The 20099-nt window shown below is 42.7% G+C and overlaps 2 protein-coding genes across 7 annotated transcripts in view; one reads left to right on the top strand and one right to left on the bottom strand.

The window, feature by feature from the left end:
* Window positions 1-121: 121 nt before the first annotated feature.
* tgfb3 (transforming growth factor, beta 3) lies at window positions 122-12199 on the top strand. Its single transcript, XM_086275323.1, has 7 exons — window positions 122-906; window positions 5262-5425; window positions 6646-6775; window positions 6930-7037; window positions 10205-10361; window positions 10934-11087; window positions 11177-12199. Exons 1-7 carry the CDS (start codon window positions 561-563, stop codon window positions 11333-11335), a joined length of 1218 nt encoding a protein of 405 aa, XP_086131449.1. The 5' UTR covers window positions 122-560; the 3' UTR covers window positions 11336-12199.
* The window catches only part of ttll5 (tubulin tyrosine ligase-like family, member 5), a 64195-nt gene continuing 49347 nt past the window's right edge, over window positions 5252-20099 (bottom strand). For 2 of the 6 annotated variants that reach the window (XM_086275318.1, XM_086275320.1), the window contains one exon: window positions 14290-18627. In XM_086275318.1, the coding sequence (XP_086131444.1) occupies window positions 18566-18627 (62 nt within the window). In that variant the 3' untranslated portion in view covers window positions 14290-18565. Of the gene's footprint in view, window positions 5517-13246; window positions 14244-14289; window positions 18628-20099 lie in introns of those variants that run through there. The other 4 variants (XM_086275315.1, XM_086275317.1, XM_086275316.1 and 1 more) reach the window with 3 other exon arrangements.

Here is a 20099-nt window from a genome sequence, read left to right as displayed (position 1 = left end):
ATTCAAAGTCTTATTTATCTTACTACGGAGTGGGACTGAGCACATTGTCCGCACTCGGTCTATAGCTCGCGGCCCCTCCCTCAGAAACGTCACCGATGGTGGGTATAAAGTATGAGTGAGCGTGGAAAGCGTCTTTAGTGTGTTTGAGGTTGGACTGCAAGAAGACAACAAAGACGCACTGACTCCATATATATATTTGCACAAGTGGATGGAAAGACCCCAAATGCAATGGAGCAACTAAACGGCGGTGGAGAGATCGGGTCCCTGTAAACTACAAAGAAAGGAGAGGGGAAGAGGTGCCTGAATGAGACAAGGGGGAATGAAGAGTGTAATTAAGAGTTTTGTTGAAGAGTCGAGACCTTTTTGCACAATTGCGCGGATTCGCTCCCATGGAAATGCGCATTTGGCAAAGATGACATAGCACTCGAGAAAATGGGATTCCTCCAGGAACAGTACTCACTCGCGACTTCAATGAAAAGATAAAAAGGGATATTTTTTTCTTCTCCTTCTTCTAATATTACTTGACAAGGCTTCGGCTGTGAGCGAACGCAGATTAAAATATGAATCTGGGCAAAGCACTTGTGTTTTTCCTCCTCTCAAACTGTGTGACAGTGACTTTCTTGCTATCCACTTGCACCACAGTGGACATCAAACACATAAAGAAAAAGAGAGTGGAGGCCGTCCGGGGACAGATTCTCAGTAAACTCCGAATGACCAGTCCGCCTCAAACAACAGGTCCAAGTCAAGTACCGTTTCAGGTTCTGGCACTTTATAACAGCACCAAGGAGCTCATTGAGGAGCTGGGGAGAGACCGGCAGCAGAGTTGCGGACAGGATAACACGGAGACAGAGTACTACGCCAAAGAGATTTACAAGTTCAACATGATCAATGGGCCACAAGAAAACAGTGAGTGTACTGTTTTGGGGTTATGAATGTTCCAATTTTTCCTTTATAAGCCAATAAAGTAGAAACTCCTCCTGTTCTAGGTGTAGATGCATAATTGTGGTTTATTTTGAACTTTAAAGAAGAGTTGATGACCACACGCAATCCCAAATCATTCCAGTTACTTGCGCAAACGCTTTTTATCTTTGTCACGATGTCCAACCTAATTATTACGCGAGGTTACAAGGGGGGGGGGGGGGGGGAGGGGTGAAAGACAAATATTTTTTTCCGGTTGGTGTGAAAGTCCATTCTTCTCTGTGCGGCTTTTTACGCGCAGACGCTCCGTGGCGTCGCGCAGAGGAAAGGGCAAAGTAAACAGTCTAATTGGAATGAGCACAATTCCTCATGCATACCTCACACCAAATCCATGGGAACCCCAGCCTTAGTCTGACACATTCCTAAGCGAGGAAAATTCTCAGGCTGTTAAATCTGCTATTTATTGCCAACTCCAATACCTCATTTCCATTTTTCTGGCCGTGAGATCCCCAATATTTTTTCTTCCACTGTCACTCACTTCTATTTCCCCCCCACTATTTCCTTCAAGTAGCTCCGCGTTATGATCTAATTCCCTCGTTCATCCATATTGGTATTTCCTGTATAAACTATGGCCCATTGATTGTTCCAGAAATCAGAAGCAGAAGCCCGCTGAGCTGCAGATTCTCCAGAGAAAGCCTAAGTGGAGCAATTGGATTGGTGCCCACTCACGGTCAGAGGCCGGTTAGCGCACGGTGTAGTGATTCTGAAATCAACAGGTGTTTGTGCAATGCTGTGACGCTGAGCAGAACCTCTGCCGGTTCCAGCAGAAGCCCTGAATCAAATCCATTTCACAGGTCCCACAAAGTGCTTCTGACATTCAAAATACACAGCTCCGGGTTTATCCACTGGTCAGAGGTAGTCAGAGCTCCCAAAACAAACAGAGGTCTAAGGAGTGGGATCAGTGATGGCCAGGTGCCCAGGACACATCACTGGTCTCACACCGTGGGCCATAATGTAGGTGATAATACAAGACATGAACACACTGGCAGCACTTTCTTCCCAAACAGCTTACTAGAGTCACAGATTGTTTAAATTAACAGAAGGTGCCACATGCATTAATTAGCAGTCTTCTCTTCCTTTCCATTATGTAATTTTAAGGAGAGCTGGGCATGTTGCAGTATGCAGAAACATAATGTCTGTCACCTTGGTATTTCTGCTGTGTAGTTCATTTTCATTCCTGCTGAATCTAATGAGTTTTGCATTCGCTGCTTTTTGGAAGGTGGGAGTGTTTAGGGAAAAAAGTCAAGTTTGGCTTTTTTCGTGCTTAGTTAGGAAGTTAAACAGAAACCTTTCACACACTCTTTAATGCGACGCTTGCACCCAGACTGCTTTGCTAGACACGACTGCGAATGCAATGCGATGCAATTCAAAGCTTTGGCCATTTATGAGCAGATGAAACAAAACTGAGTGAGAACAGGAATTTGGAGCTTCCTTTCCTTTTCTTTTTCCTGGTGCATCACAAAGCCGGTGGGGATAGTGCTGCTGAGGAAATTAGATAAAGACATATTTGAACTGAGGGGCGACCTGCAACACAATAACAGTTTAAGAGTCTGCTGACTGGCCTTGACTAGCTCATTGGAGCCTGCAGCCTCAGTGAAATTTCAAGCCAATCACTGCCTCAGTGTTGGGTCAGTAGAGAAAAAATGAGGACCAACTCTGAGGACAGCAGAGTGTCTGATATATGGGATAGTAGAAAGATGATGTCATCTGTACAAACAGAGACAGAGGTCTTTGGTCTGCTTCCAAAGAAACAGCATGGCTCCATCAAACCCCCACGCCTTTACCATTTTTGCTTCCTCATCTTCAATCCAGTAGGAGGAGAGTGGGGGGGGGGGTCGTCACTCATTGCATTGTTTCCTCCACACTGCCATAGCTGATATCTGCAGTCCGATGTAGGAATGGACTTATTTCTGATGAAAAGCAACGTTTGAATTTGGTACATTAAACCCTCGGCTAACTGGGGAGGGGAAATCAAACTTTTCCATTAGAGCATGATGCAAATTCACATCCCAGATGCAGCAATTTCAGGAAAATAATAAGAGAACTCCAGCTAATGCAATTTCTGTTCTGCTTTATGAGATCTAGACACCACAGCAGCTGGCTAGCACCTGCTGACTTGTGCTTTCTGTTTCCTTTGTTTACATCCACAAAGCTGTGGAGAGACTGACATCACAAGTATCCTTTGGGCAAAAGAGCAAAGAGAGGTGATTCCTTTGAGCTTCGTTCCGGGAGATTCCGTGTCATGGAGAGAATCCCAGACACCGGAGGCTGAACGCGTGTCAGGAGCTGAGGTGTGGTCGATAGCGTCTGGGCGAGGCAGCAGCAACTATTCAAATGTCTGTCTTCGGGCATTTTGGACAACTTTACTCCCTAATCCATCCTTTGAAACCCATATGTTCAAATTAATTGGGTGATAATGCGAGAATGGAGTCAGGCGGGCATCATTTTGTTATCCAGGTTTTTTTAAAAGTGTGACTATAAATATACTTTTGCAGATGTGTTAATGACAGCCTCTCCCAATAAAACTCAAAATAAGCATGCTCTGACCTTAGAGCAGTGTGCTATTTTACAGCGTTTTTAGAAATAACATGAGAAGTTGTTTTAATTACTTATACAGTGTTTAAAATATAGAGTGTTGCTTTGTTTGGCATGGAAAACTATACACCTTGATTTTTTTTACTAGTAGAAATTAAACTCTGGAGAAGCTTATTGACATAACCTGTGCCGTGTCAAACAGTTAATACATTAAGCTTGTGTCAGCATCCTGATACTCAGCCTTAAACTCTATCATCTAAAAATGGACGGGGGAGTCGGGAGTGGTGGTCAAATCAATTTGTGACTGTATCTCACTTTAATTATACAAGCAATCCCCTTCCACTCACCAACATGGAACAAATTACCTTTCAGACCCTTGGCAAAAATAAGCCATAATGTGAAATCCACCTAAAACCATTGCAATGGGAAAAATGAGGTCATCCAAAAAGGAAACCAAAGACTTGATTAGAATTTCAAATCTCCCCTCGAAGTGGGGCTTTCCACCTTCTGTGGGGGAGACGGAGCAGTGAGTGAGTGAGGGGAGGAAAAGGGCTACTGAGGTTTCCTCCTTATAGATTGTGTGGAAACGCTGGACAGATATCTGGCTGGGGACAAATGCTGAAAGGTCAAACTATAAATAGGGAAAGCTGAAATAAAATCAAAAAGAAAAAAAAACTTTGTGGAAATATCAGATAATGACTGGGAGGACACTGAAATAGGATTATGGGTCAAATGAAGTACAGATACTCGGAGATGTGCAAGTTCCTTTTGCATGACACAGAAAACGGCCTCACTTCTGAGTTTCCATTTGTCCCAAATCTGCTCGAGGTGCAAATCAGCTAAAGGTGCAGTGCCCCTTTCAACCATCAGCAAATCCGAGGCTTTGGTAATAAAGCTTAAGCTTGAAGTAATAAATTAGCCATGGCTTGGCTGTAAGTGACTGTTTCCACTTGGCTCATAAAAAGTTTGCTATGCGCTTGTTTTGCTCAACAGTGCATATGCTGGGCCTGTTAAAATAATAAACTGCTCTATGGTATTATGGTATAAAAAGGAGAAAGGCTTCAATGCAGCAGGAAGTTTTTTCAGATGGGATCGCGGTGTGGCCATTCATTGGGCCGATTGTGCTAAAGGTCAGTGTTCAGTCATAAACACACACATGCACCATGTTACAGTGTCCAGTGAGTTATTGCTTCTCCCTGGTGTGGTGGAGTCTCTCTCTCTCCTCGGTGCCTGCTCAGGTGCTGTTCTCCTCCAGCACGTGAGCCCGCATGTTCCCAGCTAAACCTCTGAGTTCCAGGGAATACTTGGCTTCTGGCTGAGCCCTCGGAGCACCTGTTGGGTTCAAGTGCTGGTGGGAGGAGGAGCACGCTGCTGTCCCACTGTAGCCTGCTCCACTAACACATGGGACATTTGGTTTTCATTTCATGACTTCAACTTGTTGCTAACTCGGACCGCACAAAGCATAAGCAGATGGTTTGCGGTAATGGCTCCCTTGATAGACTAGAAATTGTTTTTTTTTCTTTTAAAAAAATAGAACTTTTGCTTTTATCTTTAAACTATTCAAATTTGTAGAAAGGGAATCCTCGGCAAAAGGTTTATCAATTATCGGCTCAATAAACATGTCCACCCCTGTGAGGATGTCACTGTGAAAATGTGCTTTTCACAGTGAAGTAGGAGCTTAAGGGAATACAGAAAAAAACCAAAAACAAATCAGATCTTTTATGTCATTCTTTCCATTTTACCTGCAGATGACCTCCCCAACTGCCCCAGGGGCATCACCCCCAAGATATTCCGCTTCAATGTGTCGATCATGGAGAAGAACGCCACCAACTTATTCCGGGCTGAGTTTCGAGCCCTGCGGATCCCCAACCCCAGCGCCAGGAGAAACGAGCAGAGGATTGAGCTCTACCAGGTGTGTGAACTGGCCGTTCATTTGCACTATTAGCAGAGTCCAGAGGTGGGGTGGGGTGAAGAGGGGGAGAGCTGAATTTCTCTCAGAAGGCCTGTGTGGGTCAGTGAGAAAGATGAAAACATTTATATTAGGGTGTCCGGCTCCCTCAACCTCTCTTTTCAAGTGCTGATCATTATTCCGTGTGGTTAAAATCAAATGGATTCTACATCAGGACAGATTTAAGAGCTTGTGCAGCCGTCTTTAAGAAACCCTAGATTACCATTCAGCAGTTTCTTCTTTCACAGCTGTCAATCAAAGCAGCTGTCCATCCATGTAGGATTAAGCACGGAGTATATATATATAAATCTCTGTGATCTTAAGCATTTTAGAAGCGTGTTAATGCATACATCTGGTATAGGCTCGTGTGGGGTGGCAGGAATAGATTTTTTTCTTTTTCTGTTTCCTCATTAATCTCCCATGAGAGACTAGAAGTAATGATCAGGTTCCAACATTTCCTGCCAGGGAGACAAGCGTCTCCGGACTGCATACCGCCTCTGAGGCAAGGCTCTGGCCAGTGCTGAATACAGACTGTCAGGGCTTCAGATTGTTTCCAGGAGCCTAGGAGGAGATAGAGGCAGGGTCGCCCACTGGGGGGAGTAAATGGAGCCACTCACTCGCCCCCACATTTTTTAGACTGGAACTGACTGGCAGAGGGCTGACGCTGGCAGCCCTGCCGCCCCTCGTTCCCACAGGAAGACAGATTAGATGCTGACATTGTTCAGAAACCTGGTTATCCATAGCACCGCTCATACCCACCACCCAAACACATTTCTCCCTACAGATAAACACCTTTGTTCAAATACATGCTGGTGCAGATACAAACTATATTTTCCGCTGTCAGTCTTTGCCCAGTGGGAGCGTCGACATTCTAACAGAGCGGCAGCTTTAAATGCCCTCAGAGATACTTTCTGACACTGTGTGTGAAGGATAAGTCAAAGTTTAAACGGCTGACTCGAAGGACGGCCAGGTTCCCACTGGCAAGAGGGTAAGACACAGGCATTAACTTGCAAAATGGGGATATCAACACACGGAGTCACTTTTTCCATGAAGAGTAGACATTTGGCCCAAAGGCATCCTGGAGAGTCTGGCTCAGACAGACAGTCTCGATTCTGTGCGCGCATGTGTGTGTAAAAATAAAAAGAGTTTATGCAGCTGGGTCACATTTTCATCTTTCCTCGCAGATCCTCCAGAAAGATGACCCCAAAGCCAAACAGCGCTACATTGGGGGCAAGAACGTCCTGACCAAGGGAACGCCTGAGTGGGTCTCCTTTGATGTTACGGAGACGGTGAGAGAGTGGCTGATGAATCGACGTGAGTGGGACACCACATTTTCCTCGCATCACACCTTATTACATGTCCTGCCAAATAATAACCGGCTCGTGTGAAACAAAGGAGAACGGCCTCAGGGCTGAAAATGTCTGCTCCTTACTTCTCTCTGCTCTTGTTCCTCTCCCCCCACCCTCAGGGACCAATCTCGGCCTGGAGATCAGTGTGCATTGCCCCTGCCACACCTTCAGGCCTAATGGCGATATAATTGAGAATGCCCATGAGGTACTTGAGGTCAAGTTCAAAGGTGAGATTGCATTTGATACCCAACTTGTGATGGATTTCACAGAGTTATGAACGTTGTGCTTTTAACAAGGCTTTAAACTGTGATCAGGTAAATAAATCAAGAAGAGTGTTTTCAGGTAAAATTAGGAAAACAAGTGAAGAACTAAATGAGGAGAACGAGGCTTCTCTCTTCTCTCCACAATGAATATGAAGCAGTGTAACTTAACGTCGCAAGCACTATGACTGGAAGCAAGAAAAATACACAATCGTTCTCCTCGGCTGTCTAACTGAAAACCTTCCACTGCAACACTTTCACTGTTGTTGCTTTCATTCACTGTGAAATCAGAAATCTAACAAATAGCTCCAGGAATTCAGTCTCAGACTCGGCCTCTTTCTATAGGTTTCCGAGACTCGTGTGTTGGCCCAACTCCCTGGCCCAGACTGTGGTCTCTGAGTCTGTGTTTGGTCAGGATTTTTCTCTGCTTTTGATCTTTCAGTCTCTTGAGATGTTGTATTAATGATTACGAGCCAGATAGCGCTTCAGTTTGTTTGGCTTTTGTTTGATTTGTCGAGCGTTGAAGATAGGCATCTATTTTTCTGTTGAAAAATTCCATTTATTCTCATTAGTGCTGCAGAGGCACAGGTGGTTTTTCGGATGATTTACATTAGGGGGTCTCAGGACTAGCTGATTCAGTGGTGGTGCTCTTTTATGTCTTTTTGCTCATTAGTTATCAGCGGATCTTGACACACGCTTGTCTCTACAGGGAGTGCAGAATTATTAGGCAAGTAGTATTTTTGAGGAATAATGTTATTATTGAACAACAACCATGTTCTCAATGAACCCAAAAAACTCATTAATATCAAAGCTGAATGTTTTTGGAAGTAGTTTTTAGTTTGTTTTTAGTTTGAGCTATTTTAGGGGGATATCTGTGTGTGCAGGTGACTATTACTGTGCATAATTATTAGGCAACTTAACAAAAAACAAATATATACCCATTTCAATGATTTATTTTTACCAGTGAAACCAATATAACATCTCCACATTCACAAATATACATTTCTGACATTCAAAAACAAAACAAATCAGCGACCAATATAGCCACCTTTCTTTGCAAGGACACTCAAAAGCCTGCCATCCATGGATCCTGTCAGTGTTTTGATCTGTTCACCATCAACATTGCGTGCAGCAGCAACCACAGCCTCCCAGACACTGTTCAGAGAGGTGTACTGTTTTCCCTCCTTGTAAATCTCACATTTGATGATGGACCACAGGTTCTCAATGGGGTTCAGATCAGGTGAACAAGGAGGCCATGTCATTAGTTTTCCTTCTTTTATACCCTTTCTTGCAGCCACGCTGTGGAGTACTTGGACGCGTGTGATGGAGCATTGTCCTGCATGAAAATCATGTTTTTCTTGAAGGATGCAGACTTCTTCCTGTACCACTGCTTGAAGAAGGTGTCTTCCAGAAACTGGCAGTAGGACTGGGAGTTGAGCTTGACTCCATCCTCAACCCGAAAAGGCCCCACAAGCTCATCTTTGATGATACCAGCCCAAACCAGTACTCCACCTCCACCTTGCTGGCGTCTGAGTCGGACTGGAGCTCTCTGCCCTTTACCAATCCAGCCACGGGCCCATCCATCTGGCCCATCAAGACTCACTCTCATTTCATCAGTCCATAAAACCTTAGAAAAACCAGTCTTGAGATATTTCTTGGCCCAGTCTTGATGTTTCAGCTTGTGTGTCTTGTTCAGTGGTGGTCGTCTTTCAGCCTTTCTTACCTTGGCCATGTCTCTGAGTATTGCACACCTTGTGCTTTTGGGCACTCCAGTGATGTTGCAGCTCTGAAATATGGCCAAACTGGTGGCAAGTGGCATCTTGGCAGCTGCACGCTTGACTTTTCTCAGTTCATGGGCAGTTATTTTGCGCCTTGGTTTTTCCACACGCTTCTTGCGACCCTGTTGACTATTTTGAATGAAACGCTCGATTGTTCGATGATCACGCTTCAGAAGTTCTGCAATTTTGAGACTGCTGCATCCCTCTGCAAGATATCTCACTATTTTTGACTTTTCTGAGCCTGTCAAGTCCTTCTTTTGACCCATTTTGCCAAAGGAAAGGACGTTGCCTAATAATTATGCACACCTGATATAGGGTGTTGATGTCATTAGACCACACCCCTTCTCATTACAGAGATGCACATCACCTAATATGCTTAATTGGTAGTAGGCTTTCCAGCCTATACAGCTTGGAGTAAGACAACATGCATGAAGAGGATGATGTGGACAAAATACTCATTTGCCTAATAATTCTGCACTCCCTGTATTAATGTTGAATAACAGCTATAAATCTTTTGCTCTGTTTGCTGATGCTGTGTCGAGTTGGCAGAGAGATACTTGTACAAAAGGAGGTAGACTGGAAATTTCTGGATTTTTGGCCTACATTTCAAAAAGAAATCTTTTGTTTTAGTGCATTTACTGCCTCAATTAAAGTTGCCTGAAGCACTGATGAGGAGTCCTCGTGTGCTCTACAAAAATGTTTCTCATGGTGAATTAGGATGCATTTGTCATAAAATATCACTCACAATACTTTTATTATTATGCAACCGGTCTATAAAAGTACTTTCCAGTCCAGTCATCAACATGTTCCTCTAGCAGCAAAACTCACTGAGGTCTTTTTGTTAAGATAATGGGTTTCCTTTCTAAGAGGAAGAGAGAGAGGCACAGAGCATGGGAATACAATCGATCTGGTATCTCACTTAGCGCTGGGGCCCCCAGGCCCTCGGTCCTGGGAACGCTCTTGACTGGCTTGGCCACAAGGAATGTGCTGCCACGGCGCTCAGACGTTTGGCCCCAAATTAAAGAGGGCCGTACATATCCACCAGCAGCATCTCTCCTGAGATATCCACTGCTTTAGCTATCAGGGATAGAGTGGATGAGCAGACACTGGCCCAGGGGGAGAATGGAGGGGAAGAAAGGAAGTTAGAGGGACCAGTGTGAAATCCAGGAAGGGAAGAAAAGTGAGACAGAAGTGAATGAAGTTGGGCCTGGAGAGTATTCATATGTAAGAGTTACAACTGATTATGCTGACTGAAACTAAATCTTACTTTCACTAACATCAGCTGTTGAAGAGTCTTTAAAAAAAATGTGTAGTTTTTTTCCCCTTGATATCTTTAAAAAAACCCTCCTCCTGCAGGGATGGAAGCAGAGTATGACGAGCAGAGCCGTGTGAAAAGCCAAAAGGAGCAGCTGTACCCCCACCTCATCCTCATGATGCTCCCTCCCCACAGGCTGGATGCCCAGGCTTCCTCCCGAAGGCGCAAGCGGGCACTTGACACCAATTACTGCTTCAAGTAAGCCTCATTCGCTCCCCCTGGAAAATGTAATGCACTACTTAGACTATTGCTCATCATCTTAAAATAAATTCTCCCAAAACCGTTTCTCTCTGGCTGCACCTGCGCTGACAATTTAAGACATTTGCCTACTGGGCTAATATTCCAGGGACACTTGAATAAAGCACCCGCATCCAATTAAAATATCAGCTGTCACGTTTCAAAAAACATGACAGGGAAGACGTGTAAATAAGCGCAGAACACACAAAGAATACATGCAATAAACTTGTTAATCACCCAGATGAGCATGGCGGAGGTACTAGATTATACAAGTCAGGATCTGTCTCGGTACTAGCAAACACTACCGCCTCTTACACACCGTCTCCTCAACTCTGGATTTCCTATGACAGGCAGTACCAAAGACACCTGGGCTGACTCCAAGAGGGAAAAAAAAGGGCACACCTAAGACTGGAATTTCTGAACTTGAGTCTCATCTCTGACTGAGGCCACGGGGCGGAAAATGTATACTTAAATTTGCGTGTTATCCTCCAAATCAAGAGGGTAATCATTGTCTCCCCCTTTCATTTCTGCAGCAATTACGAGGAGAACTGCTGCGTGCGACAACTATATATTAATTTCCGTGAGGATCTGGGATGGAGGTGGATACACCAGCCCGAAGGGTACTATGCCAACTTCTGCTCTGGTCCCTGTCCTTACCTACGCAGTGCAGACACCACCCACAGCTCGGTGAGAAAAAGTGCCACTTCTCGAATCCGTTTTGGTGTTTGGAAATGTGCTTGCCAACCCTCATCTCTTTTGTCATCTTCCTTTCACAGCTGCTGAGCCTGTACAACACCTTGAACCCCGAAGCGTCTGCCTCTCCCTGCTGTGTTCCTCAGGACTTGGAGCCCCTAACCATCCTCTACTACGTGGGTCGCTCCCCGAAAGTCGAGCAGCTTTCAAACATGGTCGTCAAGTCCTGCAAGTGCAGCTAAACTTCAAGGTCTTCGAGGGAGGGAAGGGGGGGGGGGGGGTGCCCTGTGAGAAGCAAGGCATGGGATTTGATCACTCCCAGCACTGCCCGAAGCGGGTATGAGGAATTAAAGCGGGCAATGTACAGTTTGGCCTCCATGAGTACCTCTTTCCCATGCTTTAGCTTTGCCCAAGCTCTTAAAAAACAAACGAAAAAAGAGATGGAGTCCACTACAGCTATACTTAGAAGACCTGTCATACACCACTTCACCAACAGCGCTCTCAAACCCATCAGACCTCTTGGTAGTTAATTACTTTTTGACATCAGTGTTTCTCATATTTTTTTGTTTTTCCAGCATTTTGTACCTCATGTCCACGACTATTGGTAATCAAAGGCCATTTTCAGTGAAAGAGAAACAGAACAATAAATGACTGATCCATTCTCAAGGATGCATTAAAAAGAGAGAGAGGGAGAGACAGAGAAGGACTCAGAATGCAGACTAAACTCAGCATACGCCAAAAGAGAGCAAACACATCACACGGGACACATTCAAAAAGTCCGAGCTGGAAACTGACGCTGTGCGCGCCGCGGCTCCCTACACTGTTTGTTTAGGATTAAATGCTGTCGATTAAAAATGATCTAAATGAAAAGACAACATGCTGGAAACCGATCGTTATTTCAAAGTAGTATTTCCATGGTTATGTTTACCTCTATAATGCAACAGGACTGGTGATTCCAGGGATTGTTTTGTTTTTAAATGAAGCCTTTTCTGTTGTATGAGATGATGTAATGTCACTAAGTGAACTTTAATAGATCACAAACTGTAAATGTTTTTCTTATTACTCTTGGAAACACTTTTTTTTTTAATTAAAAATGTTGGACAGTTCGTTTTTTTCTCCTTTACTGTTGTGGTATTTATGTTTTAGTTTACACATGTTTTAGGGTGTTTTTATTTCAAAAGGTCAGGGGCTGAATTTCAAGTGTTCGAACAAAATGAACAAAAGTGGTTAGAGTCACAGTCATCGTGTTTTTTAATGCTTTCCAAGTATTCATTTCAATTTTGTTTGCTACAAACAGCCTCACTGGTCCCAAAAATACTACATTTCCATGCATATTGTAAACAGTCAAAGAGATTATAACATGGTACAGCCCATATGGAAAATAAACAAAGAAAAAACACCTGTAGTAAATGTTTATGTTTTCTAAGCATGTCTCAAAAACTCACATCCCATACAGTGATTTACTCATCCTAGTGGCCTCTTTGTATTTTTCTTAATATGGGAATTGAATAGGAGAGACATTAGCTATAAAGGGAAAATCCAAGAGGGGACACCTGTATGAGCAAATTACTGTTAAATGTATTAATAAAACATAAATATTTACTATTAGAGGAAAGGAGTTGTTTTTCGTCTCAGTTTTCTTTTCTTTACATTGTAAACAACGCTGTCACCACATTACATTACACACACTGATTTGGATCTTGCTTTTGGGAGTTCTGGCTTTAATAGGTCGGACTTCACAACATGACGTCAAAGAGCACATGTTACAAAAACATTCACCGTCAAGTTACATGTTAAAACAGTTGACCTGTTGTACTGCATTGAAAACTACAATCTGTGCACACTCACCCAGGTGATAGTCATCAGCTGATGTGAGAAAATCATGCACAAAATTCAAGTATTTCAGCCAAAGTTATTATAAACACATGGTAAAACTGCTGACCACTACCTCACATCTTCTTTTTTTTAAATAAACACACCCCTGAGTGAACTCACTATATGGTCCCAAGCCACAGAATATCTGTGAGGATACTGGTCTCCTGGTGCAGCATCGACCTTCATTATAGATCTTTTCCTTTTTATTTTAGGCTTTGAGCTACAGAAATGGGCCAAAAAGGTTACGCTGGACAATGTACAGTAAATAAATACTGATGTAATGACAATAATTTATTTATTTTTTAATCAAAAATAATGAATTTGGTCCATCCAGAAAAACAATATCAGCATCTCAACAGTTTACAGGAATAATCACAAGCCGACTGCATTCTTTACATGAAACCTGAACATCCCTGTTGGGTCATCTTTGTAGATACAAACAAGGGAACAACATTAATACAATCACATTTTATTAGCAGGCCCACAAGAAAAAGGGTGCTATGCTTAACATGTCCTCAGGGCGAAAAGGCAGAGGAGTCAGATTTGGCAACTGTGTGGCTTCCAGCGAGGAGTGGGAGTCAGGAGTGTCTAACGCTGGAAAGCCACACATGAAAAGAACTTCTCTGCACACTTATCATTCATGACTGTAAAATGAGAAGTTGCTCATGCGGGCTGAACAATGCTTGTCAAAAACTTAACAGAGGTCTCTCATTACCAAAACCCGCATATCACCTGTGTTTAAAAAAAGAAAAGAAAAAGAGAAAAGAAGAAAAATGTGCACGCATGGTTGTGGTGGACATGCTACTGCCTGAGCACAGAATAAAACAACGAATCCTGTAGTTAAAATACCAACAGGGCTTGAAGAACCATCTGCTGAAGGCTATCTGTCAGTGAAATCTTCCTGTGGCATCAACAGCATGGAGAGAATGAGGGCGGGCACTGTGGGATACGGACTGATTGTAGCCAAGGGCGATGAGGGGAGGGGGTGGAGCTGCGCAACAAAATCCCGACCTGCGTCAAAGCCGGGCATTTTTGGCCTGGCACACTATCCTCTTGCATGTCTGTGGCTGTATCATTGAGAAATTAATAGGACCCTGTTCGATGTGTGGCATACTTTTATCTGTTGTCCCGTCCCAGAATAAACCTCTGTGAGATGCAGTTACATGCAGAGACACCTGTCAGGCCTGCAGAGTGGCAGGACGTGCCTCTGGTCGCCTTCGTGTCATCTGTGAGTGGGCTCCTGATCCTGGAACAGCTTGCGGTATGCAGAAAGACCTTTATTTTTTTTTTAAAAGAACAAAAAAAAGAAGAAGAAATAACAAGAGTGAGAAAGGCAGTCAAAGGTCTACCCCTCATGTGTACAGAAACAGAAGCCCAAAAGAGTTTTTCTTCAGAAGAGTTTGCTAAACCGTTGTGGAGTCCACCTCTTCAATTATTCATGGTCAAGGTGGATACCAGCTGATCTCGTCAGTCAGCTCAGTTGTTCGTGTTCAACCCCTTCACCCCCTGATCCTATCGGCTGGCGTGCAGCCAGGTATCCGGTAGAAAAAGACATTCCAAGTACAGTTGGAGCTGCTGTGTTTGTGCTCCCAAACAGTATTCCCTTTCATTCCCTCTCTGCACAGTTTGTTTTGGTGCTTTTTTACACTGCGAGGACTGACTGACTGAGCTGGAAAACGAAAAACATCTCCCTCGCTTCCAACCCGATGACAGGGCTGCTGGAAGTGGCTTCCTCTAGCTCAGCAAAAGAAAGATAAAGGGACAATATTCTCTGCTTTATAGCCCACTCTGAATGAAACTGAAACGAGAAGGAGAAATCAAGGGATCGTCAAGCAAGCTAAACTTAAAAGGTTGAAACGGTAACTAACAACAACTTCAGTCCAACGCTGCACAGTGGTGTGAAAAAGTGTTTTCCCCCTTCCTGATTTTCTAGTGTTTTGCATATTTGTCACACTTGCATGTTTCAAATCATCAAACTAATTTTAATATTAGACAAAGATAACCTGAGTAAATAGGAAATGCAGTTTTTAAATGATGATTGATTATAATCATTGATTATAGGAGAAAGGTTATACAAGCCTACTTTTTCACACAGGACCAGGTAATTGCCCCTCTTGTTAAATCATGAATTACCTGTGATTAATCACATTTTTTGGAAAGCCGTGCTCAGCTTCACTAAAAACAAAAACAATTACTGGAAGACCTGATGAATCAAGAAATCACTCAAATAGAAGCTGTCTGACAAAGTGAACCTGGCAGTACATCATGTCACAATCTGAAGAAAGACCTGAGAAACAAAGTCAGTCTGGAAAGGGTCTCAAAGAATGGCCTTGGGACCAGTGTTGGACAAGTTACTTGAAAATAGTTATTAATTACTAATTACTGATTACTTCTCCAAGAAGGCAATCCAGTTACTTTACATTAAAGTTACTGATTACTTATTTTCAAAAGTAATTCAAAAGCAATAGACCTTAAAGCCCAATTCTATTTTTCTGCATATTTCATGATATAAAATTGAATCAAATGAAAAAGTCTCCTTTAAATTTTTTTTTTTAGTTTTAATCTGTTAACTTTATGCACATTGCAACCCCTAACCCCTTTCCCTGTGAATTTCACACTCTCGTGGCAGCGTGCTAGGTACTTGCTCAGATTTGAAGTTTAATTTTTCGCTGCGGAAAGAAGTTTTCTTCCCATGTAGATTGTACTGTGGACGCTAATGTTTTTATCACTTTTTACGCAATCAAACTTAAAGTAATGTCAGTACTTCCAAGCTTTAAACACTGCACGGTCGTGCTCTCTCCCGGACTCCATATTATCCATTGTTGATCTACACACATCTGTTGCTGCCATGGACGTCACACACTTGTACGTCATTGTCATGAGACACTCTCACAAACTAAATCACAGTTTAGTAACGCAGTACAGCAGCATGCTTACGGGAAAGTAACAGTAATCTAATTACATTACTTGAAAAAAGTAATCGGATTACAGTAACGCGTTACTGCCCAGCTCTGTTTGAGACTCAAGTGAACCACTGTGAGAGCCGTTGTAGAAGTAGGAGAAAACTTGGAACAATGGTGAAGCCAAAATTACTCCAAGAGCATTTCAACGACTCATCCAGGAGGTTACGGAAGAACCCAAAACAACATTAAAGAACCACAGGCTTCACATCTCTCAGTTAAGGTCAGAGTTCATGATTCAACAGTAAGAAAGATTGACAACACGAAAGCTTGTCTCACATTTGCCAAAAACATCCTGATGATCCCCAAGATTTGGGGAAGAATATTCTGCGGACTGATGAGACAAAAGGTGAACTTTTTTGAAGGTTTCAGTCAAGTTACATCTGGAACAAAACTAACAGAGCATTTCAGAAAAGGAACATCATACCAACAGTAAACTATGGCATTGGTAGTGTAATATCCTGGGGCTTTTTTTGCTGCCTCAGGACCTGGAAGACTTACTCTGCTACATGGAACTGTGAATTCTGCAATCTACAAAAACATCCTGAAGGAGAATATCCGGCCATCTGTTCATGACCTCAAGTTGAAGTGCACTTGAGTTTTGCAGCAGGACAAAGACCCAAAACACACCAGCAAGTCCACTTCTGAATGCCTTAAGAAAAACACGAGTTGTCTAGTCAAAATCCTGACCTGAATCTGATTGAGATGCTGTGGCATGACCTTAAAAAGGTGGTTCATGCTTGAAAACCCTCCAGTGTGTCTGAATTACAACAATTCTGCAACGATGAGTGGGCCAAATTCCTCCACAGCGATGTAAAAGACTCAATGCCACTTATCCCAAATGCTTGAGTGCAGTTGTTGATACTAAGGGTGGCCCAACCACTTATTGGGTTTAGGGGGCAATCACTTTTTCACGCAGGCCCATGCAGGTTTGGATTTTTTCCCCACTTAATAATAAACACCTTCATCAAAAAACTGGATTTTGTGTTTATCTGTGTTATCTTTGTGTAATATTTAAATTTATTTGACAATCTGAACCATTTAAGTGTGACAAACATACAAAAAATAGGAAATCAGGACAGGGGCAAACATTTTTTTCACACCACTGTATTACATACCCTACACTAAATCTTAATCTACCAATAAAATGCCTACTCACATACATAGTTCAGTAGAGTGAGTCAATTACAAATCCATCTGGTAAATTAAATCCAGTAACTTACATAATATATCTGAAAACAGGGATGGCAGCCAAAAACTACCTTCCTATCCTAACAATACACCACACAGTCTTATTTTGATAGAGAGAGGCCTAAGCCATCTGTCCTGACATGATCAGACTTCCATTAAATTGACCCAAGTTCAGCATTCATTTCCTTCTCAAACTCAAGCAATAAATCTCCTCACAGTCACCGACTGTGGAGCACTGAGAGCTTCAAGGAAACTTCAAGGGAAGCACTCTGAAACACATGTGGCCGATACGATCTCGTCTTGTTAGCTCCGGTTGGTCTTCATCAAAATCCCGCCCTCGTGTCATGTCAAAAATCAACACAGAAGAAGTGGGGAAAAGGGCGAGGCGGGGGTTAGTGAGCAGAAAAGGTTTGCAGAGGATAAAGGGAGGGTTTCAGGAGCAAAGAGAGGAAGATATTATGAGAGAGCACAAGAGAGAGATAAAGGGAGAGTGTGATTAATGACGGCTGACAGCTGATCAGAGAGAATGCTCTCCATTTGGACTCGCTCTAACTGCCTGTCAGAGTCGATCAGGGGAGCTCAGTCATCTCATAACAGAGGTACAGGCAGGCAGAAAGACCTGATGCACTCTGAAGCTCCACAAAGGCTGTGTCCCTTTCAATAACCCCTCCCTCTGCCAAAACACCACACAGAGTCTCCGTTTTACCCTCAGCCTCATTTAAAAACGCATGGTTAAACCTGCACCACTAAGTGGTTTAACTCTCCACACACACGTATGTATGTATGTATGTATATATATATATATTAGTGATATGTTTTAATTCATGAGTGAAGCACCCTTTGCACCCTGAACAGTGGAAAAAAATGCATTCATTAAATGCAGAAGTTGCTCCCAAAGGATCCAGTTACAGTAATTGATGAGTTTGTAAGATGTTTGTTAACCTTAGCCAGGTTTCATAGTTTGGGAAGAGGAGGAAAATGGAGAACTAAAAAAATATTTTGTGTGTGTGTGTGTGTTTTAGTGTGGATAGGAGTTGTAGGGATGACAGGTCGATGCACAGCTACTGCGTTTTTCCAACAAGCTGATCTCGCTTGACTGCGACACTGACATGATGTGAAGAATGGTGTGATTTTCTAATGCTAATGTATAGTAGTGCTGTGGAAAAAGCCCGTGATCAGGCAAACAGATGTGTGCATAAGCGCAAACTGCTTAATATCACTGCAATAAGCTCAACACTTCTCTCAGGATGGAAAGAGCTGTGGAAATAAGGCAAGATGACAGAAGCACACACGTGAGTGCACGAACCCACAAAGTCTGAGTTGCATTTGTCATTCTCTTGAGAGGTGTTATTTATTCGGTACAGCATTTGGCAAATGGACAGTAATTACAACTGCATGGCAATGGCCAACAGATGGAAATGCCCCAAATGTTCCCATCCGTTGATCTCAAAAAAAGATGTCTTCACTGCTGTGCCTTTTAATCCCAGAGTGGTGTCGTTCCTCTGGATCTGAACACATGCAGAACACACAGTACTGTGTAAAAGCTTTGAGCCACCCCTCATTTTCAGACATAAAATAGTATTTTTTTTTGCTATTAACCAAAACGTGGCATATGTGAGCGCTGCATGTACAGCATCTTTAAAAAAGTTGAGGAGACTGAACAAGAGGAGGCCAAAAGAAGAAGTGGCAGGCTTAAAAAAACTATCCACAGTAGATGAACAGTTTGTGAAAGTCAAGTCCTTAAGAAATAAGAAAAAAGTCAGAGCAAAGACCTGACACAAGACCTGAGAGCTGCATCTGGCAACAAATCGGATGAAGTGACGAATCCAAATTTCAATTTCTTTTGTACAAAGGACAGAGGTACAACAGTGAGTATTCACAGCCATCTGTAAAACATGGCGGAGGCTCTGTCATGGTCATGGTGTCAGCACTAATACAAAAATGCAAACACATGAAAGTACCATGAGATTTTGATTCACTAGTAATACCACAGGGAAAATATCTGTTTGGCAACAGCTTCATTTTTCAGCATGGCAATGATCCTAAACACACTGCCAAAGCAGTAAAAGCATACCTGGATAGAAAAACACATAATGAAACACTATCATGGATTGACCTCCCCAAAGCCTGGACCTCGACATTATAAACACTGTGGGGTCATCTTAACAGAGAACAGAACCAGCCAACATACAAATAGAGTATGTATGTTTGCACAGGTTTCAAAAAACGACATTTTCCTGGAAAAATAGAAAGAAATGAAGGGTGATGCAAGACTTTTGCACAGGACTGTACAACTACAGAGGACCTTTTATGCTTTACCTTATCTTCTGTTATACACTGTCACACAGAAAAAGTTTCAAATAATGACATTATAGTATTTACTAAACACGTAAGAGAAAAGTATTCTGGTTATGTTTTATGTCTTGACTTGTCCTGTGAATAAATTTGATTTGATTTTGATTCAATTTAAAGGGACAGCGGCCTTTAAGGCGGAGGAGCTAAATCAGCTTGTTTCAGATGGAGCATGAACTCAGGGCCTGCACCAAGACCCAGTATAAGATAAATAAGAACTATTTTGAACAGTTACTGGTGCAAAACTTCTCTAGTAAAGCACAAGAAGCAAAAAACATGGAGCTGGCAAACGGCATGCTAGGTCTTCTTCAAACAGAAAATGACTGCAATGGAAATTTTGCTTTTGCTCTTCCAGCTCTGGCTGCTTTAACTCTTTTTGGCACAAACCCTTAATGGGGCACAAATCACTGTAAGACCTAATTAATAGAGCCTCACTCCTCTAACAGGGTTGTAATTAATTAATCACTTAACAATGCCTTTATGTATGTATGTATCTATTTATTTACTTTCTTACAGTGTGTCGAAAACATTTACGGATCCTGCACACGACTGAATGAGCAGGAGGTGGGTAAAAATATCATGTGGTGTTAGTCAGACCTCCATGGGGAATGTCCACTATGCCTAGCTG

This window comes from Aulonocara sp. 'chitande type north' Nkhata Bay, linkage group LG19, assembly GCF_057382095.1.
Source record: "Aulonocara sp. 'chitande type north' Nkhata Bay isolate Kocher_YH1m ecotype deep benthic linkage group LG19, A_spYH_male_GT1.1, whole genome shotgun sequence".
Lineage (NCBI taxonomy): Eukaryota > Metazoa > Chordata > Actinopteri > Cichliformes > Cichlidae > Aulonocara > Aulonocara sp. 'chitande type north' Nkhata Bay.
The sequence above is the reverse complement of the archived record's forward strand: the minus strand, read 5'-3'. Positions and strand labels throughout refer to the sequence as shown.